The sequence below is a fragment of the Helianthus annuus genome, chromosome 14 (genome assembly GCF_002127325.2).
Source record: "Helianthus annuus cultivar XRQ/B chromosome 14, HanXRQr2.0-SUNRISE, whole genome shotgun sequence".
Classification (NCBI taxonomy): Eukaryota; Viridiplantae; Streptophyta; class Magnoliopsida; order Asterales; family Asteraceae; genus Helianthus; species Helianthus annuus.
In genome coordinates, this window is record NC_035446.2 from 136,962,021 (window position 1) to 136,986,732 (window position 24,712).

General features: G+C 36.9%; 1 protein-coding gene and 1 long non-coding RNA gene across 2 annotated transcripts; one reads left to right on the forward strand and one right to left on the reverse strand.

Moving 5' to 3' along the window:
* The first annotated feature begins 10,567 nt into the window (after positions 1–10,567).
* Positions 10,568–13,818, forward strand: LOC110903873 (CDPK-related kinase 5). The gene is made up of 11 exons (XM_022149671.2): positions 10,568–11,157; positions 11,638–11,768; positions 11,867–11,908; positions 11,993–12,101; positions 12,185–12,263; positions 12,386–12,682; positions 12,758–12,870; positions 12,961–13,068; positions 13,157–13,219; positions 13,305–13,472; positions 13,575–13,818. The coding sequence occupies exons 1-11, from the start codon at positions 10,699–10,701 to the stop codon at positions 13,713–13,715; spliced, it is 1,710 nt and encodes a 569-aa protein (XP_022005363.1). The 5' UTR covers positions 10,568–10,698; the 3' UTR covers positions 13,716–13,818.
* Positions 13,819–15,101: 1,283 nt separating this feature from the next.
* LOC110905933 lies at positions 15,102–15,635 on the reverse strand. Its single transcript, XR_002573531.2, has 2 exons — positions 15,428–15,635; positions 15,102–15,344 (listed from the first exon to the last, which is right to left on the reverse strand). It is a non-coding gene; the product is annotated as an uncharacterized LOC110905933 (long non-coding RNA).
* Positions 15,636–24,712: the final 9,077 nt, after the last annotated feature.

Here is a 24,712-nt window from a genome sequence, read left to right on the forward strand (position 1 = left end):
ATCTTGCAAATGGTTCAGTCTTATGACGAATCAAAAGTGGTTATGAGATGGTATTTATGTGGGTAATAAACCTCTAAAAAGGTTCCCCCTGATCACCACTCTAACTATGTCAAATATCGAGTCAAACGTGCGATTAAAAAGTCAACAGAAAGCTATTTTAGCGATTTATGCATAATCTGTAATGTATATGTTATGAAACCTGTTTTGACACTTATAAAACATGATATTAAGTATATAAACTTGTTTGCGCTCGTTTGAATCGATCATTTGCTATATTGACCCGGTTCGGAGCCGAATGTCGCAAAAGTTTGACTTTTGCTTTGACTTCAGTTCTGACCCATTTTAGTGAGGTATAAATATACCTTAGGACTCTCTTAGGACCAGGTCACATGTTGGTATAAACCTCTGTGATCGGTTCATGAGTTATCCGAGTCTTTTGCGCAATTCCGTCATTCGCCTAAAAGTTGACCGTAACGCCATTTTGAAAATAAAACGAGTATTTCGGACGCGTGAACGGACCAGAACCTTGCTTACTAAATTATAAGCATGTCCTTAAAGTTTCACGTCAATCCGAGGTCTAGAATGAGAGTTATGCTAATTAGCGCGATTTAAATAAACTTTATTAATTAACGGCGCAATTAGCATAACACCTATCTAAACCAAGATTTCGTCACCAAAACTTTTACCCACTATATTAAAATAATATTTTGGGAATTTTAAAGATTTTTAATAATTTTTACCTCGCTCATAACCTGCGGTTATGGCTACGGTTCGGTAAATACCGAATATGCCCTTTTCGGCCAAAACATGAGTTCTACAAGGTCTTTTGACCCGATTCCAGTTGCTACTGGTTTTAAATAATAAATAAAGTATTTTAAGCTTTATAAGCTGTTCGGGAAACTCAGATTTCCTGTAGAACTCGAAAAGCCTTTTTAAAAGTCTTTAAAATAGCCGAAAAGCCCCTACGGGGGCATAATATTAACTTAAACTCGTTACGGGCGTCATGGAGGGTATCCTACTGATACCACAACCCATTTAAGGCGTATTGACTTAGGAAATAAGCGTACGACTCTCATAGTTAACCGTTTCGCCTATTGCGCGCACGGTTCGGCTTATGAAACTAGTTTTCATAAATTAGCCGATATGGGTCAAACTATGTTATTTGAACCCCAAAATCCAGAGTGTGAACCATTAACCCATATTAAACAAGTCTCTGAACTTGTTGGGTCAGAATCACGCTCCATTCTCGGTTTTCGCCTTTTCGCGCGATTAAACCATATCTATATATATCGGAACCAACCGGTCTAGGCTACGGCCATTATAACGACCCGTTAGGATTCTAAGAGGTTAATTAAAACCTTCGTTCCAGATTAGGAGCCCCAGTAAAAGCTATCGGTGATTTAATCCAAATTAAGGAAATATACTTGCAAAGGTAAATACTTTAACTTATTTCCCCTATATGGGCTTGGGTTACGGTATATTAATACCGCTTGATTGAGCATTATATAATTCCATCGCTTAGGTGGTTAATTGATTAAATATGATCGGCTCATTTAAACAGTTTTGTTGCTTATAAGCCTTTGGGGGGTTTAATAACCGTTGTCCCGGATATCCTTGGCATCATTTTACGAAATGGCCACGACCATCGACATCCCGGTGTAGGCGTACACCCGGTATAAAGTGTCGACATTAAATTAAAAGACGTAGCCGTTGGTTTTTATACTACGGTTTTACGCAAACGTGGTGTGTCTATAAATCTTTAACCCGGCACGACCCGGGCTACTAAACGCATAAAAGAACATGTAAAACGTTCACAAGATTTTATTATAATTTTCCCAAGTTATAAAAGAGTTTGTGCCTTGTGCATTCAAATCAATTTTAATAAACATTTTCAAATGTGTCAGTTGAATGTATTTACCAGTGTAAACTGACGTATTTTCCCCAAAAAGATTAAGTGCAGGTACCTAAACGTAATTTGGCTGGTATTAGCTCCCTAGCGTCGTGATAAGTCTCGCAAGCTTGATTGCAGCATCTGATGGAACAATACTTTATGTTTATTTACGATCCACTGTGGATATATTCAACTTCTGTAATACATTTGATATTACAACCAGAGGTTGAGTTTATATATTTATCTTATGCTTCCGCTGTGCATTATATAATTGTGTGGTTTGACTATATTGTTGCCAACATCGTCACGGTAATCCCCCACCGGGCCCACCGGTGAGACACGTGGAGATCGGGGTGTGACAATTTTTGCCCTTAAATTCTGGAGACATTATCTGTATGGAAGTAAGTTTACTATTTATACAGATCATAAAAGTTTAAGGTACATATTTGGGCAAAAAGAGTTAAATATGAGGCAAAGAAGATGGATGGAAATCCTAAGCGATTACGACTGTGATATTCAATATCACGAAGGAAAGGCGAACGTAGTCGCAGATGCCTTAAGTCGTAAGTATCAGGAGAAGCAAAAGCGAGTCCGTGCTCTTAGATTAAATTTACAAGTAGATTTAATGGAACAATTGAAGAAAGTTCAGGAAACAGCAATCAAGGATGATGCTGAAGGAATGAAAGGTTACATAAAAGAACTAGAACAAGGAAATGATAGAATTTGGAGATTCCACAAGAAACGAATTTGGGTACCTAAGCAGGGAGAATTAAGAAATAAGATTTTAGAAGAAGCTCATAAATCTAGGTATACCGTACATCCAGGAAACAATAAGATGTACCAAGATTTAAGAAACAATTTCTGGTGGATAGGAATGAAAAAGGATATAGCTAGTTACGTATCAAAATGTCTTACTTGTTCACAAGTTAAGGCAGAACACCAGAAACCTTCAGGACTACTACAACAGTTAGAAATGCCTGTATGGAAATGGGAACTCATAACAATGGATTTTGTTACTAAATTACCCAAAACCAGAAAAGGTAATGATGCAATTTGGGTAATTGTGGATCGATTAACCAAATCAGCTCATTTTCTACCAATAAAGGAAACCTTTAGCATGGAAAGATTAGCCAAGTTGTACGTAGATGAAGTAGTATCTTTACATGGAGTCCCACTCTCCATTGTATCAGATAGGGATAGTCGTTTCACTTCCCATTTCTGGACTAGTTTCCAGGAAGCAATGGGAACCCGACTCAACTTAAGTACTGCATATCATCCTCAAACAGATGGACAAAGTGAAAGGACGATACAAACCTTGGAAGACATGCTCCGAGCATGTGTAATCGATTTTGGTGGTAATTGGGATAACCACTTACCCTTAATTGAATTCTCCTATAACAATAGTTATCATTCAAGCATCGAAGCTGCTCCATTCGAAGCACTGTATGGACGCAAGTGCAGAACCCCAGCATGTTGGGCAGAAATAGGAGAAAGTCAATTATCAGGTCCGGAAATTGTGCAAGAAACTACTGACAAGATAACTCAAATCAAAGAAAGATTGAAGACTGCTAGAGATCGTCAGAAAAGCTATGCAGACAATCGTCGCAAGCCACTAGAATTTCAAGTCGGAGACAAAGTACTTTTGAAAGTCTCTCCTTGGAAAGGAGTAGTACGATTCGGTAAGAAAGGAAAGCTGAGTCCAAGATACGTAGGACCATTTCTAGTAATACAACGAATAGGACCAGTTGCTTATCGCTTACAACTACCAGAAGAATTAGCGGGAGTACATGATGTATTTCATGTATCCAATCTCAAGAAATGTTTATCCAACGAATCCCTGGTAGTACCTCTTCAAGATGTAGAGGTAAAGGAAAAGCTGAAATTCGTAGAAAAACCACTACAGATAGAAGATAGAAAAGTCAAGTTTCTCAAGCACAAACGACTAGTGTTGGTCAAGGTCAAATGGAATTCAAAGAGAGGACCAGAATACACTTGGGAGCTAGAATCAGAAATGAAGCGAAAATACCCTCATCTATTTCAGTAAATCTCGAGGACAAGATTTTTCTTAAGGTGGGGAGGATGTAACAACTCTCACTAAAATTAATACTTAGCATGATAATTATCCAATAAGGAAACCCTAATTGAGACACCCAAGTGATTCTGCATAAACCCTAAAATTTCCAGAACAATCGGAATCAGGATCAGGGCCCCTAAAACTCAAGGGGGGTAAACCCTAGTTGACGATTATCTAAAATAACTCGTTGTCAAAATTTTAAATTTTAATTCTGTCAAGTCAGCAAGGCTAGTCCCAGAACCCAGCTACCCTATAATAGGTTGTGTCCCTTACGGACCGTAAGGGATAAGGCTTACGGTCCGTAAGCAGGGTCAAAATTCGGGTATAAATAGTAGACATTGGCAATTGAATTTTGGCACAAAAACGACGTAAAAACTCACTGTATACGCTGAGTTATAACAGAAGTAGTCCACAACACACACGATTCACGAATCGCTGCCGCAATCAGGGTAATAACTCAATCGCTGTTACGATTCAACGTCCGATCGATTGTAACTATCCAATGATTGTTTGAATGCTGCTCAAATTGAGTTTATACTTTGTTATTCATAGTGATTTCGACTTGAATGTTTGAGTGTTGTCCGAACTCGGACTATACTCTGTCATTCGTTGTAAATCCACTGAATTGTTAAAGTATTGCACTTGTAAATCGTTGTGAGGGTTTAATCTCATGAATTATCGTAACTGCTGTATTAGTTACTAACCCGTTTGTGTGTGCATTGTTATTTAAATTAGGTTAATCAAGGCTAATCAGTAAGCTTATACTCTGCTCGTTAAATCTGCAATGTGAGTCATTCTCTTTTTATCAACTGTTTTACAATACTCTAAATTATTTTCAAAGTTATAATTACAGTGATTAAGTTTATGTAATCACCAAATTACAGCTGGTATGTGGGGTATTGTGCACATTACTACTGTTTTATCACTTTAGGTGGGCGAACCTAATTAGTGATATTCGTCACCATTGGGCAGCCAATGGGGGATATGACCACAGTCACCGAAATGAGTCGAGTGACAAATACTGTGGGTAGTTGGGTTGATATCAGAAACATTGTAATCTCTCTTAATACTGTAAATTATAACAGATGAGTCGTTTTAGTAAACTGAATGATTCACTCAGTAATTCCCCGCTGACAAAACCTTTTTCAAACATGTTTCAGGTGATCTGTTGTGAGCAAAGAAAAAGTGCCGTGAAGCACTACAAGCTTAGAAAAGTGGCTCAATGTAAATAAATAAAGAAATATGTTTTGAGAAATAAAGATTTCCCAGTGAAATCACCTTATTGTAAATTATGGGATTTATCCGTACGTTATGAAAACGGGCAGTTTTAATATCAAAAGATCCTGCTTAAAAAGACTTACGATGTCGCCTAAATTTAATACCACGGGATTTCCTGCCTCACGGCTCTGGACCGGGTCAAACCGGGGCCGAGGGCCATGACATTTTCCCCCAACCCAAGCCCCATACCCCACGGCCTAATAGAAGTAACTCGCAAATCTTGTTTTTAAAAAATACGACTGTACTGAGGATCGAACTTGGCGCCATATATTTACAAACCAAAGCCTTAACCAGTGGGTTCATCCCATATTTCATTTATAGGTTCACTCCATAATTTTATATAGCCACTCTACTAAAAATTCAAAACCTAGTGGGTTAGGATGAACTCGTAATCTTGTACATGGATCCGCCCCTAATTTCAGTACATGTGACTACTTTCATCCACTTTACAGTTAACTTTAGGTCGCCAAATATGTGATGGGTGATATAGTAATTGCCTATCTCTATTAAAAAAATTAAAACAAATCCATTAACAATCTTTGAAAAAGAAAACGAGATATCACATTTTAACTCCCAAAATCCTAAAAGGTCATAGCTTAATATAAACCCTAATCAAAACGAAGTTTGATATAATGATATCATAGTCTGATCATATATCATTTTGACATTTCATCAATTCTATCAATTTCTATAATCAACCCTACAGAACAAAAATGATAAAGAGAATCACCAATAAACAAGTAAAACGAAAACCATGATCCACTCGTTACAAATCATATCTCTTTTGAAATAAATACCAAATCAAAACCATAGATCATCAAAACAATCATCCAATTCAATTGTCTGAAACAAAACCGATAGTGTTCATTGAAGTTTCACATATGATATCCAGTAACAAAAAAGGAGCAATCTTAAAAAAAATGAAATGAGATAAAACATTTTAACTTCCAAAATCCTAAAAGGTTATAGCTTGATATAAACCCCAATCGAAACAAAGTTTGATATCATAATCAAATCAATATCATTTTTATCATTTCTTCTAACACTATCAATTGCTAAGAGCAACACTATAGAACTCAATGAAAACAAAATTGATAAGAGTTACGAATAAACAATCTTTGAAAAAGGAAACAAGATAGGTTTTTTTTTTGTTCTTTTCTTCAATAGAGACGAGTAATTATCATATTGCCCATCACATGTTTGACATGTGACATGGAGTTAAATGCAAAGTGGATGGAAGTTAGTTATGTGGACTGAAATCACAATAAGTTAAAATGTGGGTGTATTTTTTGCAACGCTTTTCATATTTGTAAAATATAGCAATTTGTTATAAGCCACAGGGACCAAAACAACAATTTACTCTAGAAAGTATGGAGTCTTTTTTGTCATGTTAGAAAATAGAAGGTTCATTTATTGTCAAGTTAGAAATTTGAGGGGTGAATTTTGTCAAGTGAGAAAAGTTAGGGTGAATTTTGACAAATCAGAAAGGTGATCACTGACCTTTCAATTTAAAGTTATACTAGTTTTTACATGTATGGCGCGTTTGTGAATTTGTTACACGTGTTACGATAATAATATTAACGTATGATGTTTACGCGTGACATGACGCATCTTTTAGTGATGTTTAGTGACATGATCAATGGGCTCATCATAATGTTATCTTACAACTAGCTATTAACAAAACTTTAAAATCACTTAATGAATTCATAAGATATTCAATAAACCCCATTCAATATTAAATGCAGTTTATGCATTAAAGTGTTGGGTTGAATCATAGTACAAATTAGTTTAAAAATAAGAAGGGTAAAAAGTCATTATAGAGTGACAAGTTTTCAAGGAAAAATCAAGTGAGAAAGGTAATATTGTCTTAGAGAATAAAAAATATGCAAATGTAAGTCACATGCTATTTCCCTCGTACATTTAAATGTCTGTAACTTTTTATACGACATTTGTTTTAAAATATATATAGGAAGGTTAACGTACATTACAGCTTAACGTACATCACGTACGACAGGTAATTACGCACGTTCATTTTAAAATCACGCACGTTATAACTAAAAAATCCAAAATTACGCATGTTGAAACACAATAATCACGCATATTGAAAACATTAATCACGCATGTTATATAACAAATCACGCACATTGTTGTACGTGAAGTACGTTAAGCCATAATGTACGATATATTTTCTCTCTCTCTCTCTCTCTCACTCTATATATATATATATATATATATATATACCGTAAAATCGAGATCGAGCGTCATTTTATCTTTAATATGAGTACCCTATTTTTATAGTTTTCAAAAAAAAATTGAAAACCCAGTTGCGTATTACACAATGGACATAACGTAAAACATAATGAGTATCAAACTAAAAACACAATGGAAAGTAAACCAAAAACACAATTGATGACAACATATAAAAGACACAATAGACAACAGACTAAAAAACAATAGACATAACGTAAAACACAGTGATATCAAACTAAAAACACAATAAACAACATAATAAAACACAATTAACAACAAAGTAAAACACAATGGACAACAAAACAACAACACAATGGATAACAGACTAAACACAATGACTAGAACATATAACACAATGTATAGAAAACTCACCCAGTTGAAAAACACAATAACCAGAACCAATAACACAATGTATAGAAAACCCAAATATAACACAATCTTTATTGTATCATAAATTGTGTTATATATTATGATAAAAATTTCAGTGGCCAGAACCTAAATTAACATTGTGTTATAAGTTTTGATAGTAACACAATGTATAGAAACCCTAGTTAAAACGTAATGACCAAAATCCGGTTAAAAAACACAATGACCTGAACTTTTAACACAATACAAAGAAAACCTAGTAAAAGTGAATTTTTTTATTTTATTTTGTCTAGCAATATTATACTCATTTGCATGTCTCGTATCTCATCAAATCGATGACGATTTGGAGTCTACTTTGTTTGTTTGCTCTCTATCTCTCATAGATGGACACTTGTTACTGGAGGTGGTGGTGCTAGTAGTATCTCACGGTGGTTTGGAGGTGTGTGACTGGGGTAATCATTTGGTGATATACCATGTTTGCTTCTCTGCCGGGTGCTAGAGAATCATAGATATTGTGACCAACGATGGTGTCGAAAAAATGAAAATTGAAAAGTGCATTAAAAACTAGAAAAAAAATACTAAAACATGGATCAATAGCTCATTGATGCGTGTTGTGTATAACCTCTAACTCAAATTCAAAGGTCACGTAAAAAATATGGTTTCTGACTATGCATTTTAAGATATATAGTAATATAATATAGGATGTTGGGAATTTTTTTTATATGTATCTTCGACCATGCATTCTAAGATATATAGTAATATAATATAGTATGTTGGGAATTTTTTTTGTTATATGTATTTTATAACTAACATACTACTGCCCCGATCTATATAAATTCATAAACTTGTTGATTTTTTATTTTGCTCAAATTCTAATTAGACTTATTAACTTAAACAAGCTTGAATCAACCTATCCGTACTACCGATGATTAACATAAGATTAACTGAATTAGCCAAACCAACTTTTTTAATTACTGAGTGGACTAAAACTTGCGTAATCAAACTGATTGATTATTAAAGTTTCATAATTAAAACAACAATTTTAAATTTGATGTCACTAATAATAGAACCAAAAAATGCTTACCCGGGGGTAGAGTGGCACATCCCAAAAAAGAAAGGGTTCATGGATAGTTCCAGACATACTCTAACTTACCTGTAGACTTATAGGGGATATTGTGTAGCTATGCTAGCAAAGTTTTTAATATGTTACATGATGGTTACTTAAATTTTAAAACTGTTTTAACAAAATTAATCTGGTATTAATCATATAGTTTTTCTGACCATCCAACAAAGCTCGGCCATTCGGGTACACACTCATACGCAAAAGGCCACTCACCCGTAATCACAGACAACACAGGTGACCGGTCCGTCACCATTTCCAGGGGAAACTCACCACCCAGAGATTCACCGTGGTAAAAATTCTGGCTATCATACGACATTTTATCACGAATGAGACTCCAACCAAAGACCTTCTGTAAAGAAAGTCATTCAGATAATGCTAGAGCACTGCCCCTCTGGGTACATAACCCACTAAAAATTCTAAACATAACACTAATTGATAATTTAACTAGAAATATGTCCCGCGCATTATGCCGGGCTAAACTGAAGAACAACTCTAAACAACTCTTGTCGTGTTAGGATTCACGTGTACGTGGCATATTTTTGGGTTCATGTAAAAAAGTTTGGTTCGTTTCGGGTTCGACCCAATAATCCATTTAACCCCTACATATTGTATATATCTTAAGTATTTATTGTTAAATCATTATCATGTATTAATGTTAAGATCTGGTAACTTTATAGACATAAACTTTGTTTATGAACTTGAACCAATTATTGTTTTAGTTTTTTTTAGAAAGAAAAAGAACTTTATGTTTAAAATGTGAAAACTGTATCGGATAACTTTTCAAGAATACCCCAAGACAAAACACCGTTATTTTATTTATTTTCAAACCATAATCAATTCTCTATGCGTTTACAGTGACAAAAATACAAACTCCATCACCATAACAACATCTATAAAACCACCAGCATCACAAAGACAGTCACCTCCACAATAGGCACCAGAGGACCACCAACTACATTCACTCTTCCTTTCTCCACTGTTTCTTTCAGCGATCACCATTGTCACCTTTATCTTGTCTTCACCTTACCCGATATCACCAAATCTATTGGATTGGGTTCGTTGCCGCCGATTCAAGTTGAAACCACCACCGTCGTCATCTCATCTTTAAACCTCCACCGACGACGCTGGCATCTCTTCTTTTAACCACGATCACGACCGTAGTTGGTTTATTTAGATTCTTGAATCGGTAAACACGGAACTAAAAAAAACGCCGACGAAAACATAAAAAAATGTCATGTAATATTTTCTGCTTTGAGGATTGTATACCAGGCGAAGGGCAGTTACGTAATTTCGTAGAAGTGCAGTTGGGTAATTTGGTTGGCACTGTAGCTATTTCCTACGGTAAATGTTATATATATTAATAGTAATAATATAAATGTTATATATAGTAATAGTAATAATAGTAATAGTAATATTCTTAAATATAATTTATCGTTTCAAATAAAATAGGGAGTCCAGGTGTCAGCCAGGTGGACATCGGTTGGTTAATATTCAAAGATGGTAGAATCCCCCCATTTAACTGAATCAACAACCTCATCAACCAGATTTTCACAAATCTTCATTTCCAGATCTTCCTCTTCCCCCTCCCCTCCCTTTCCAACCCCCTTCAAACACCAAACACAAAACAAACATCCAAATGCCCAAAAACACATAGAATTTTTCATATTCTAATTCCTGTTTGGGGGAAAGATCCGCGTACATGCAGAGATCCCCCAAATGGGTATTTTCAGCTCCAAACACAAAACTTCACCCAAAAACAAAGAAATCCCCATGGCTGCGGCTAAACCCAACAACGATAACGCAATAGAAAAAACAGGCAAGAAGAAGAATCATAATGCTGGAGAGAAAAAGTCCACATTTTTCGCGTTTTACCCGGGTAAGTATGTGTTCTCTAAGAAAGGGACAAATGCAACGCCTAAGAGGCTTTTTAGGCGCGCGTTTGCGCCTTTGTCCCCCGCGCAACACATGAAAGGTGTGCTTGCGCGGAGGACAGGGAAAGGTGGCGGGGAGGAAAAGTTGAATAAGAGTTTTGGGTTTTCGAAGCATATTGGCCATAAGTATGATATTGGGGAGGAGGTTGGCAAAGGGCATTTTGGGCATACACGTCGGGCGAAATGCAAGAAGGGGGAATTTAAAGGTCAACAAGTTGCTGTTAAGATTATTCCTAAGAAAAAGGTATGCTTGTTTGTTGATTGTTTTTTATGTTAATACTATGATAGAAAGTTAGAAACCCGTGTAATACTCGTATAAGTGGAAATACAACAAGTCTTCCAGCTTCCTCGAGTAGTGAATCATTGGCTACGTTTAAAACCGAATAAGCAGGCCGATAACGAGGCTAATATTTTTGCTCACATACGAATCCCGGGGAGTATGAGGTTCTTGTTCAGGAAGAATTGAAACAATTTAGGAATTATAAAATGATACTTTAGGATTAGATATGATTGCAGTTGCGTATAGGTAGGTGCTTTAGGTAAGAAAACAATAATATTTTAATCAACTATGTTATAGTAAGAAATAGAATACCAATTGTGAAATAATAGAAACAGGAAAAATAATCTTGGGCTCATAGGATTGTTGTAACCCATGGCGCAAACTGCTACTTATTTATTAGGTATAAATCTTATTAAAGTTAGTAACGGGAATCGTTTTGTTCAGATGACTACAGCCATTGCCATTGAGGATGTTCATCGGGAGGTAAAGATACTAAGGACTTTGACAGGACATAGCAATCTAATAAACTTTTATGATGCATACGAGGACCATAATTTTGTCTTCCTTGTAATGGAGTAAGTCTTGCATTTTAAAATTCTCTTTTTATTTTTACTATTACTTATGTATTGCAAATATTACATCTTAATTGAATATTCATACTTGTTTTTCTCAGGTTATGTGACGGAGGAGTGCTTTTAGATAGAATACTTTCAAGGTTAGCATTTCGTGTTGTATGTATTTGAAGTTGCATTCTTTTTCTTCAAAAGCGAGTATTTTAAAAGAATTGCGTATGTTGCAGGGGCGGAAAATACACGGAATATGATGCTAAGGGGGTGTTAATACAAATGTTGACAGTTGTTGCGTTTTGTCATCTTCAAGGTGTGGTTCACCGGGACTTAAAGCCCGAGGTGAGATGTTCACTAATTCAAAACATGTATTTTTGTACTGTATTATGTATATTTCATTTAACGGTGTCTAACCTATGAAGCAGAACTTCTTATTTGCAACGAACGACAACGACGCAAGATTGAAGGCCATAGATTTTGGTTTGTCAGACTTTGTCTGTCCAGGTAAACTAAAATTTAAATATTCCATAGGCATCTGATGCTTGTTTTTTATATGATATATGTGCCCAACACGCTACGCAAATTGACCAAACTTTTTTAGTAGTGAAACATTATCTGGTTTGTAGAGAAAAAGCTGGATGACATTGTTGGTAGCGCATACTATGTTGCTCCCGAGGTTCTACAAAGGTCATATAGTACAGAAGCTGATGTATGGAGCACTGGCGTTATAGCTTATGTTCTTTTGTGTGGCAACCGTCCCTTTTGGGGTAGAACCGAGTCTGGGATATTTCGATCGGTGCTAAAAAATGAACCACATTTTGATGAAGCCGTGTGGTCAAACTTATCGTTTGAGGCCAAAGATTTTGTCAAAACTTTATTGAATAAGGATCCTAGGAAACGATTAACCGCTGCCCAAGCTTTATGTAAGCATCTATGATGTTTTTATGTCGTAAATTAACCGTTATTTTTAAACACTAAATTGATTAAACATGTTGTAGGCCATCCGTGGATTCGAAATGATAATGAAGTTAAAACGCCATTTGATATTTCAATACTGAAGTTTCTGAAACGTTATATTTGTGCATCGAATCTGCGTAAATCAGCTTTACGGGTGCATTTTTTTTTGTATAATGAATCGACCATAGGTTTATGATTATAGGCAATACGTATAACAGTAGTTTTCTTTCCTTCCAAACTGCAGGCTCTATCGAAGACCTTAATTTTTGATGAATTAGTCTACTTGAAGGAGCAGTTTTCATTGTTAGAACCAAGCGTAAACGGATTCATAAGTGTCGAAAATTTAAAAACGGTTGGTAACTAACACAACTTATTCTTGTTCTAGATTTAGACATTATTTATGTCATATGTTAATGTTTATTTTTTTGTCTATGGGTCAGCCCTTGATGAAATACACGACAGAAGCAATGAAGGAGTCTGGTGTCCATGAGTTCCTAGAGTCGGTATGCATTTATCCGTCATTCTAATACGTATAATCGCATTCGGGTATTTAGATGATTTGACCATTCTACCTTGCACTTCTTGCAGCTTTGCAGCCTTCAATATAGGAGGATGGACTTTGAGGAGTTCTGTGCAGCTGCCCTTCGTGTCCATCAACTCGAGGGTCTTGATCGATGGGAAAGGCAGAGTCGCGACGCCTATGAAATATTTGAGAAAGACGGTAACAGACCTATTGTACATGAAGAACTAGCTTCTGTAAGTTAACTGGTATTTGTTCCTACTAAAACAGCGTTAACAACCATGGATTTCTTATATTTTTCCCTTTTTGATAAAAAAAATTGTGGCCTTTTTTCTCAGGAATTGGGCCTCGGCCCAGCAATTCCGGTTCGTGATGTTATGGTTGACTGGATTAGGCAGAGTGATGGACACCTAACTTATATCGGATTCGTTAAAGTGTTGCATGGTATGACAAGTAGGAACTTAGCCAAATCTCAATAACAGTCTTAAGAGTTTGAACCCTGTATAGACCGGGTTTTGGTGTCTAGAGCCGGTTAACACTCATCGAATTGTAAATCCGCCTGCTTGAACATTTTTTATTTTATACCTGAGTGTATGTAAATAGTTTACAAACTAATCAATGTACATTTGCACTTGATCAATCGGTATGGTAAAATGGTTTACAACAAATGTCAAACACTAGATAAACGCAAGCTTGCATTATATATATATTGAGGTTTTGATGGCTCTATTTAAGGGTGTAAACGACGGGAGTTGTACGTGAGCTAATCGCGATCGGCCTGCTAAAAGCTCGAATCAATCCGAGCTATATATACTGAGATGCACTAGGCTCGCAAGCCTAAACATGTGTATTATTATATAAGTTTAATAGTTTTTTTTATTATGTTAACTGTATAATAAAAATAAGTAAAAAAAATCTAATACAGTATTAGAAATTTTTTTCACACATTTGAATTTACAAGTATTCTTAAATAAAGAAAATTTATTTATATGTAAATTTGTTGTATTTACCCGTGTAAAAATTTATTGAAAGTGATTTTGAGATGAGAGATAAATTATTTAAGAAGTAAAATCCCTTTTTTAATATTTGATTCTAATTATAAGGAGGCATGTACTTAAAAAAAATGATTTTGATTTGCTATTTATTTGTTCTCACGATTTTCGTAATATTTAACGTCCTCAAAATAACTGTTACCCTGTCTATATAAATAATATAACTAAACATTTATTAAACTAAGTAGCTCAACCCAAAAAGTTTATTAGCGAGCTAAAGCTTTAAATATTAAGGTTAAGATAAAACAAGTCGATCTCGATTTTATACTATTTGACATCGACTCGTTTAGCAACTTGCATATGGAAATAATGTTTTCGAGAATTAAGAGGATGGATAAGTGGAAAGTGATCTGTAAGTGGATTCTATATATAATGATACCTCATGTCAATCAGATAAAAACAAAAAGAAAATATTTTTATAATCATATATGATTGACAAAAGGAAATTTGTTTTCAACTGGACATTTTAAATTAGTTGCAGGAATAATTAAACTAAATTATTGTTCAATTAGGAAATTTTAAGGCCCATTCTATACACACCCCCTGCTTTCTGATTACACCCTCCCTTGTGAGAGGAAAACTGTCGGTCCCACGCAGGCCCCACCTGTAAGTATGTGAGAGAAGGGGGGTGAAAAAAGTAGATAGGGGGGGTGTAGAAAGTAGCACCCAATTTTAAATCAGCTGCACAATTATTAATTTGAAGGCTGAAATCACGGATTCATGCGTAATAAGATAAGATTTTGAAATTATCCCAAACCCAAATTGTACCGGTTAATCATCTCATTTCGGCCTTTCAGACAAAAAAAACAAAAAGAAAAAAAAAAGCATCTCATTTCGATTCAGACAATTCTACACACGATATGACTGATTGATGTGTTGCATCTGCTATTAACAAATAAGTGCTAAATAATAAAAAAAGTAGCATAGAAATAATATTAAAAAAAAAGGATGAATGTAACAAGAAGCTCCTGGAGAAGTGATAATAATAAAATCTAACAGAGGCCACAGAACAAATAATCTAAGACGGTCTCGGTGCACTCGTAGATGCATGAACAACTGAAGTATTCAGAAATTATGTAAAAAGAATTAGATGAAATGAATAATTAAGCAATGAAAAATTGAAGATAAGAGTTACCAACCAGGTATCGATGATATTGTCTTGTTCATCGTCTTGAGGAGGGTTGTTGTTTCTGGTCTCAGTACTCATGGCTTCTACTTGAGGTGCCTCCATCTGCTGTGAAGAAGAAAAAGCAAAGTGTTGATTTGAAATGGGGTTTTTCACGAGTGGTTGAAAATTGAAAAGATATGTCAAGTCAATGCCTCCTTTCTAGTTGAATATGGAAGTTAGGCCGCATTCCGGAAACAAACCTATTATTTTTATGTTATTTTATAATTTTATTTAAATTTGAGTAAATTACGATTTTGGCCCCTGTGATTATATCAATTCTTACCCTTTTAGCCAAAAGATAAATCGTTTAACATCTGAGCCCACAACGTTTTTTTTCTAACCTTTTTGGCCCCTAACACTAACCCTATCCATTTACTTTTAGGGGCCAAAAAGGTTAGAAAAAAAGACGTTGAAGGTCCAGATGTTAAAATATTTCTTTTTGGGCTAAAATAGTAAAAGTGATATAACCACAGTGGCCAAAATCGTAATTTACTCTTTAGATTTATATAAAACTAGTTGATTTTCCGCCCGCGCGTTGCGGCGAGGACCTAATGTCTGCAAAACGCTTGTTGGTAACGACAATCAGATACCGAATATTAAAACATAAATAAAAATGACGTGGTAACGATAGTCATTTCGTCCTAAAAAAACGATTTTAAATAATCTAATATATAATAGTAGAACCCACACGTCCTACATGTTGGAAATTCGGTTGTTTTCAGTTTAGTTATTATGATGCTAACACGTTAAAACATGGATGAGGCTCGGTACATGTAACGGCACCGAAAGTACCGATCCGGAAAATTATCGAAATTAGGTACCGGCACCGAAAATGCTCGGTACCATACGGTATGGTATTTGAAGGTAAAAATCAGTAAATACAGGTATCTTGCTAGACCGATGTCGAACCGAAAGTAACGGTTTTTGAAAACGCTAAAAGGTGGGTACCAAATTGGTACCGAAAATTAGGGCTGTAAACGAACCGAACGTTCAGCGAACAGTTCGTGAACCGTACGGCGGGAAGTTCGTTTATGTTCGTTCGATTAGCTTAACGAACGAACACGAACAAAAAATTTCGTTCGGTTAGCTTAGCGAACGAATACGAACACAGGTCTCGTTCGTTCGACTGCGTTCGTGAACGTTCGGTAATATGTTCGTTTAATTATTTTTAAAATAATAAATAATAAACCTTTTATCTAAACATATTGAAAACTTGAAACCCTGTTTTTTTCTAAGTTGGCTAAAATTTGGACATTCTAAGACATTTTTGGGGATAATTATGTCTAAGTTAGTTAAACTGTATTTATCGTTTCGTGGCGTGGTAGACTTCTTGTGTTTTGATTTATCATTTAATGGTTGTATTTAACTACCTATATCCAATGTTTAAGGATAACAATGTTTTCATTTTTTATTTTCAAGTTAAATGTTCGTTTGCGTTCATTTTTATTTGTTTGCGTTCGTTTGTGTTCGAGGCCAGTGTTCACGAATTATTCGTGAACAATGAATTTTCCTTAACGAACGAACACGAACATAAACTTATGTCGGTAAGCGTTCGTGAACAGTTCACGAACATGTTAATTTCCTTAACGAACGAACACGAACATGGCCTTGTTCGTGTTCGTTCGGTTCATTTACAGCCCTACCGAAAATGATTGGTATAGTAAATTTGGTACCGATGCGATACCGGTTAGATTACAGGATTTGATATGATTTGCTCATTAATAATCTAAATATCCAAGTTAGTTTTACAGGCTACAATTCATTCATTATAAAAAAAGACAAAATAGAAAACAAAATAAGTTGATGTGTATATAAAACCTCATTCAAACGAAATACAGTTTACTTAAAGTGTGTCTGAAAAGTAATCTAAACGGTGTAATTACTTGTGTTGCTACGTTGCTACAGGATTTGATGTGTAACGCCCGGCTCTTTTGTACTTTCCATTTATAGAAAGTTTTATTCGTACTTCTACTTTTGAAAACTTTGTATTCTTGTAAGCGTTCCCTTCTTTGTAATCATTGTCAAACCGAGACTTGGATCATTAATGAAGCTTGTATTTTGTCACATTTATGTTATACACATTCTATGTATGCTAGCATGTTCGACTTCCTGAATCAATCGATGTTTAATCGTTATTCTTGGAAACTATGTGCGAAACTTGTAATTAAACTAAACTTATGCATTGAACGTACTTTGAACGAGAACGACACTTGAATTGATACTTATACGCTTGATTATACTTGGTTTATACTCCTCATACTTAATCACATCTTAAACTATGCCTTTATAGCAAATATGGCCCTTAAAATACCTTAAACGCATCAAACACACAACTTCAGGGGCTAAATTGTAAAAAAATGAAACTTATCCGGAACCACAAAGGGCTCGCGGCCCGCGTGGACTTAGCCTGATACCTCAGGCGGGCCGCCTGGTCCTCATGTCTGCAGAATAGTTGGACAGTCGCGACCAGCTTCGTTTTTGGGTGGGATTTCTTGGTTTAAACCGAGTTTTAGCACTAGTTAACCCCCCAAATCAACCCTAATCACTCTCCTATAAGTACCCAAGGTCCTCCAAGCACTTGGACACTTTCATTACTCTCAAATCTGTCCAAACACTCTCAAATTCAAGCAAGAATCTGCATTTTCGGACAGATTCATACTCTTGCACTAAACTTGGTATAACTTGCTCATTTCTTAACGAAATTACTTGATTCTTCTTCCTACTTGCTTGGTTAATCATGGAGTTTGATTCCTTGACTTCTCCTTGGAGAAATCAGACCTGGAATTGCTCTGAAATTGACCAAAAACTTTCTGTTTTGTTACATACTTGTTTAAACTTCATCCAACTTGTGTCTAACACATCTCACACCAATGTCCTAATGCTTACAACCCCTCTTATGGTTGGTTAAGCTTAAAAACATGGTTGAGACACTTAAATCAGAGGATTAAACCTCATAAACTTTCTGTTTTGTTAGAGTATTTAACCCACAAGTCATGTCAAGCTTAGAACTTGATGAATGAGTGATTGTGGAACAACTTGGGTTCTTTTAGTTTAGATTATTTACATACTTGTATTAACCCTAGTTCGTGACCCTCCTTGGTTGTCTTTACATCAAGTGAAGTGGTGAACCTTCAAGGGGTCCCTAAATGGAAGCATGTTCTTCCTACCCCATACATGACATTCATGAATATCTCGAGGTGCCTAAACGAAGATCTTAATCTTCTACCTCCTACTTGAATTATTGAGCTTAATAATATGTAATACTTAACTTAAATATATATATACACACATTCGAACCTTTAATATTAAACTTGTGTTTATATGTTAAGGTAGTAGAATGACATCTAAGACTTAACACTCCAAGTATGATTCTAATGGGCTTACTACCCATGAAATACAATATAACCCTAGTGGTTACCTAGTGTCATATAAGAGTATAAGTTAAAGATGATTTTTTTGATATCATAGTTTATGTTATGTTAAACTCCAAATTTATAATCTTCCGTTATACGCCAAACTCACACACCTACGTTTCCTTATGTAGAAGGACTAGGTGCTCCAACTTAATCCATCCACCAAACTCGCTCGCGGGACTTCAAGTGGGAAAGCTTGCAACCACCGTGAGTATACTCGATCCCTTTTTTGTTTTAAACACTTTTGGGATGTAACATGTATTCTATATTGAAACACGTGACACTTGAAACTTATTTGAAACATGCTCTATCCATTTAAACATGAAACATGAAACTTGTGATACTTGAGACTATTTTATGCTATGTGAACGTTTAATCCCTGTGTGTAGTCCCGCCTTAACAATAGTAGCGCTATAGGGGTAATGCACCTCCCCCATTTGTAGTCGAGGGGTATTGTTAGGATGAGACATGTTAACCTCCCGTGAAACTTTGGGATAGGCACTTTAACGCATTGGAAACTTGGGCTATCACTTGGACTGCGTGAACTAGCATGGCTGAAACTATTTTATTATGTTCATGTTGGATTTGAGTCTTTTATTCTATTATGCTATGTAAACAAACTTGTATACTCGCTCATTGCCTTTGCATTGAAACTCTATTTTAATACATGTTGCAGGTTGATTAATGAAGTATGGATGATTGATGAAACAAGTTTAGGGTGGACTAGATACACACCTAGATTTATCTATCTTTTGTTTGTTATGTTATTTGTTGGAACAATGTTGTTATTTCCTTTTGAAATTGTATGACATTTAGTTTTGAAATGAAATTTGAATTTAATTAAATATTGTCACATAGTGTTATGACGTCTCTAGCAATCTATACACACTTCGTCTCATCCCGATGTTTCCGCCATCGGTTGGGGTGTGACAGATTGGTATCAGAGCCATAACTATAGGGAATTAGGAAAAAATTTGCCATGCTTTTGCCCTAATCTATAGTTCTAGGAATTTTGCCTCTTATTTGTTGTTTAAAACTTTTTGTTCTCTACCATGCATGCTTCCTAGCTATACTTCTTGTTGATTAAATTTATGTGCCTTTCCTAAGGCTAACACGAATACACTTATGCTATTTTTATACTCTTGTAACACCAACGAGAAGAATTTACCAAAATAGGCGTGAAACCCACAATTTGGTAAACGACTCTCATTCTACCTTTAATCTATTTTTGCACGAAATTTCACCATTAAGCTAGGAGTGACATCCACAACTTAATGGTAATTTCCATTTCAACTCTAGTGGACCCTCGTCAAAGTGTCAAAATTTTATTTTGATCGACGAGTACCAACCACATTTAGGGTACGAAATCGTCAAGTTAGGGGTGAAACCCGCATCTCGTCGATTAAGTCCCATTCCTCGATTTTTATTCTCGCCAAAGTCCCGAATGTTTCAATCATTTAGAGATGTGTAGTAACCGGAAGGGCAAGATACCGTTAATCGCTTCTCGACGAGAGTATCTTACTTATAGGCCAAAGCACAATATCTCTAATTCGAAAGAACTTTCGACCTACTTTGGAATAGTCGACGTTTCTCTACCCGAAACAATCCAATGTTTTATTGAGCCTCTCTTTTATATATCTCAATTTATATGTGATTTTTATACTTGAACGTTCATTCATTTCCAAATGTCGTTTTAATCATTTCGCACGTTATCGCAATCACAAACAATAATAATCCCTCGTGAACAAACTAAATTTACAATGCTTTCGCTTATTCATGTTATGCTATGTGGAATTCATGACTATGCTATATGAAACGTTTAAACTTTTATGCTATGTAAATCAAGTTGAACCTTTTATGCTATGTATGCTATGTGATCAATTTCGTTTTCTTAAACAAACATTATGACCAAGTCTCACCTATTCGTCCTTTTGAATCTTAGATGTCTTCTCGTCACTCCAACGCGTCTAAGAAGTCAAAGTCTCGCTCCACAAAGAAGATGATGGCTTTCATGGCCGATCAATTTGCTCGCGTCGTCCCAAAGGTCATTTCCGGGATTCGAGCCTCTGAAACTCCTCACTCTTCCGTCGACTCTAAGGTTGAAGCACGCAAGCCCGTCTCGTTCAACTTCAAGCACTTTTCATCGTGCAATCCAAAGCCATTCACTGGCAATGATGGGGTGACCGCCATGCTTGAGTGGTTTGACAGCATAAAGGTCACATTCATCAATAGCGAGTGCCCCGATGAGCTCAAGACGCGCAGCGCGACTGGGGTATTCCAAGCCCGAGCTCTCGAGTGGTGGACGAATGAAAGAAACATCCTTTCAAACGAGCTGGCATATGCTTTGACATGGGAAGAGACTAAGGCCCTGATGATGGATGAGTTTTGTCCTCCGCATGAGCAACGAAAGTTGGAGGAAGAATTTTGGGTATTAAAGCAGATTGGTGATGACAACCTAGCCTACACCACCCGTTTCAAACAACTCTGTTTCATTGTCCCTCACCTTGTCTCGACCCCTGATCGCAAGAAAAGCAAGTATATCAATGGTCTACCCCCTAGCATGCGTGATACGATCGAGGCAGCCAAACTCGATAGCATCGAAGACATTTACCGTTTGGCCGCGTCCTTGAACAACAACCGTGTTCGCGATAAGCAAGCCGCAAACCTCGTTCCTTCGAAGCCAGCCCATCAAATCACCCAACAATCGAATAACAACAGGGGAAAGAAGCAAAAGCAATCCAACCCCGTTTGTAACGCGATTGTGCCGCCTGTTAACCCGAACCCTGTTGCTCCTAATAACACCCAAAATTCGTACACTGGGATTCACCCCAAGTGTGCTACTTGTAACTACCATCATCCCGTCAATGCTAGGTGCCGTCGTTGTGACAATTGCAACCGTTATGGTCATACTATCAATTTTTGTCGCCAACAACAACAAGCACCACCAGCTCAGCAAGCTCAGCAAGCCCTACCTGCTCCTCAAAACGCAAGACCCGCTAGAGCTTGTTTCAAATGTGGGGATGCTAATCATCTTCGTCCTCAATGCCCACAATGGAATCAAGAGCAGCAACAACCTCCTCGTGGACGCGCCTTCAACCTGAACGCAAATCAAGCGCGCAACGACAATGATGTCGTTAACGTCTTGTTAACCATCTTTATGCTTCGATACTATTTGATACTGGTGCGGACAAAAGCTTTGTGTCCTTAGAATTCGAATCATTGTTAAATTGCACACGCTCTAAGCTACCTAAGTCGTTTTCCGTTGAAGTCGCCAATGGCAAGTCTATCTTAGTCGATTCCATTCTCCTCGATTGTCGTCTTACTCTTAACGAGCATGCTTTCTCTATCGATCTTATACCCATGCAATTGGGTAGTTTTGACGTCATCATAGGCATGGATTGGCTTCAAAAGAATCATGCTGAAATCGCTTGTCACGAGAAATTCGTTCGCTTACCTCTTCCATCCGGTGACGTTTTGCACGTTTATGGAGACCGACCTTCAAAGGGACTAAAGTTGATGTCCTGCACACAAGCGAACAAGTACATACACAAACAGTACTTTGCCTTTTTAGCCCACGTTGTGGAAGAAAAGGGCAAGGGAAAAAGTTTAAGTGATGTTCCAGTGGTGCGCGACTTCCCTGACGTCTTTCCTGAAGATCTACCCGGTCCTCCTCCTCGATCTGTTGATTTTCGTATTGACCTCGTACCTGGTGTGACTCCTATTGCCAAGGCTCCTTATCGTCTTGCACCTTCCGAGATGCAAGAATTGTCTTCGCAGCTTCAAGAACTCCTCGATAAGGGTTTCATTCATCCAAGTACCTCTCCTTGGGGTGCTCCTGTGCTTTTCGTTAAAAAGAAAGATGGTTCTTTCTGCATGTGTATCGACTATCGTGAGCTCAATAAACTCACCGTCAAGAATCGCTATCCTCTTCCGCGTATCGACGACCTCTTTGATCAACTTCAAGGCACTACCTGTTTTTCCAAAATCGCTCTTCGTTCTGGTTATCACCAACTTCGAGTCCTTGAAGAGGACGTTCCCAAAACCGCTTTTCGCACGCGCTATGGACATTACGAGTTCGTGGTTATGCCTTTTGGCTTGACCAACGCACCCGCTGTGTTCATGGATCTCATGAATCGTATTTGTAAGCCTTACTTGGATCGCTTTGTGATCGTCTTCATTGATGATATTCTCATTTATTCTAAATCTCGAGCCAATCATGAGCGTCATCTCCGCCTTATACTCGAACTTTTGCGTGTTGAACGTTTATATGCTAAGTTTTCTAAATGCGAGTTTTGGATCAAAGAAGTTCAATTCCTTGGGCACGTTGTTAGTGAAAAAGGAATCCATGTCGACCCTTCAAAAATCGAAGCCGTGAAGAATTGGACCGCGCCTAAATCTCCTTCTGAAATCCGTTCTTTCTTAGGATTGGCGGGTTATTACCGTCGATTCATCTCGAACTTTTCAAAGATCGCCGTTCCTCTCACCTCGTTGACTCAAAAGGAGAAACCTTTTGCTTGGGGTCCTGAGCAAGAGGAATCTTTTCAAACTCTCAAGGACTTACTTTGCAACGCTCCTATCCTCGCACTCCCTGATGGGAACGATGATTTCGTGGTGTATTGTGATGCATCGAATCGTGGTCTTGGTTGTGTGCTCATGCAACGAGACAAAGTCATCGCTTACGCCTCTCGCCAACTCAAAATACATGAGAAAAGTTATACTACCCATGACCTCGAGCTTGGCGCAGTTGTTTTTGCGTTAAAGATTTGGCGACACTACCTATATGGTACTAAGTGTGTGGTTTTCACTGACCATAAGAGCCTACAACACATCTTTGACAAAAAAGAACTCAATATGCGACAGCGACGTTGGGTGGAGTTGCTCAACGACTACGACTGCGAGATTCGCTACCACCCTGGTAAGGCGAATGTCGTGGCCGATGCACTTAGTCGTAAGGCTCATGTAGATGTCATTCGTTGTTTTCATATCTCGAGCGATCTTCACAATCGCATTCGTGAATCAATCGATGTTTAATCGTTATTCTTGGAAACTATGTGCGAAACTTGTAATTAAACTAAACTTATGCATTGAACGTACTTTGAACGAGAACGACACTTGAATTGATACTTATACGCTTGATTATACTTGGTTTATACTCCTCATACTTAATCACATCTTAAACTATGCCTTTATAGCAAATATGGCCCTTAAAATACCTTAAACGCATCAAACACACAACTTCAGGGGCTAAATTGTAAAAAAATGAAACTTATCCGGAACCACAAAGGGCTCGCGGCCCGCGTGGACTTAGCCTGATACCTCAGGCGGGCCGCCTGGTCCTCATGTCTGCAGAATAGTTGGACAGTCGCGACCAGCTTCGTCTTTGGGTGGGATTTCTTGGTTTAAACCGAGTTTTAGCACTAGTTAACCCCCCAAATCAACCCTAATCACTCTCCTATAAGTACCCAAGGTCCTCCAAGCACTTGGACACTTTCATTACTCTCAAATCTGTCCAAACACTCTCAAATTCAAGCAAGAATCTGCATTTTCGGACAGATTCATACTCTTGCACTAAACTTGGTATAACTTGCTCATTTCTTAATGAAATTACTTGATTCTTCTTCCTACTTGCTTGGTTAATCATGGAGTTTGATTCCTTAACTTCTCCTTGGAGAAATCAGACCTGGAATTGCTCTGAAATTGACCAAAAACTTTCTGTTTTGTTATATACTTGTTTAAACTTCATCCAACTTGTGTCTAACACATCTCACACCAATGTCCTAATGCTTACAACCCCTCTTATGGTTGGTTAAGCTTAAAAACATGGTTGAGACACTTAAATCAGA

Bases quoted from the DNA above. Each gene is read 5' to 3' on its own strand.
- LOC110903873 (XM_022149671.2), top strand. From the start codon at position 10,699: ATGGGTATTTTCAGCTCCAAACACAAAACTTCACCCAAAAACAAAGAA. The intron at 11,158-11,637 runs GTATGCTTGTTT...CGTTTTGTTCAG, and splicing joins AGATTATTCCTAAGAAAAAG to ATGACTACAGCCATTGCCAT. The intron at 13,473-13,574 runs GTAAGTTAACTG...CTTTTTTCTCAG, and splicing joins TACATGAAGAACTAGCTTCT to GAATTGGGCCTCGGCCCAGC.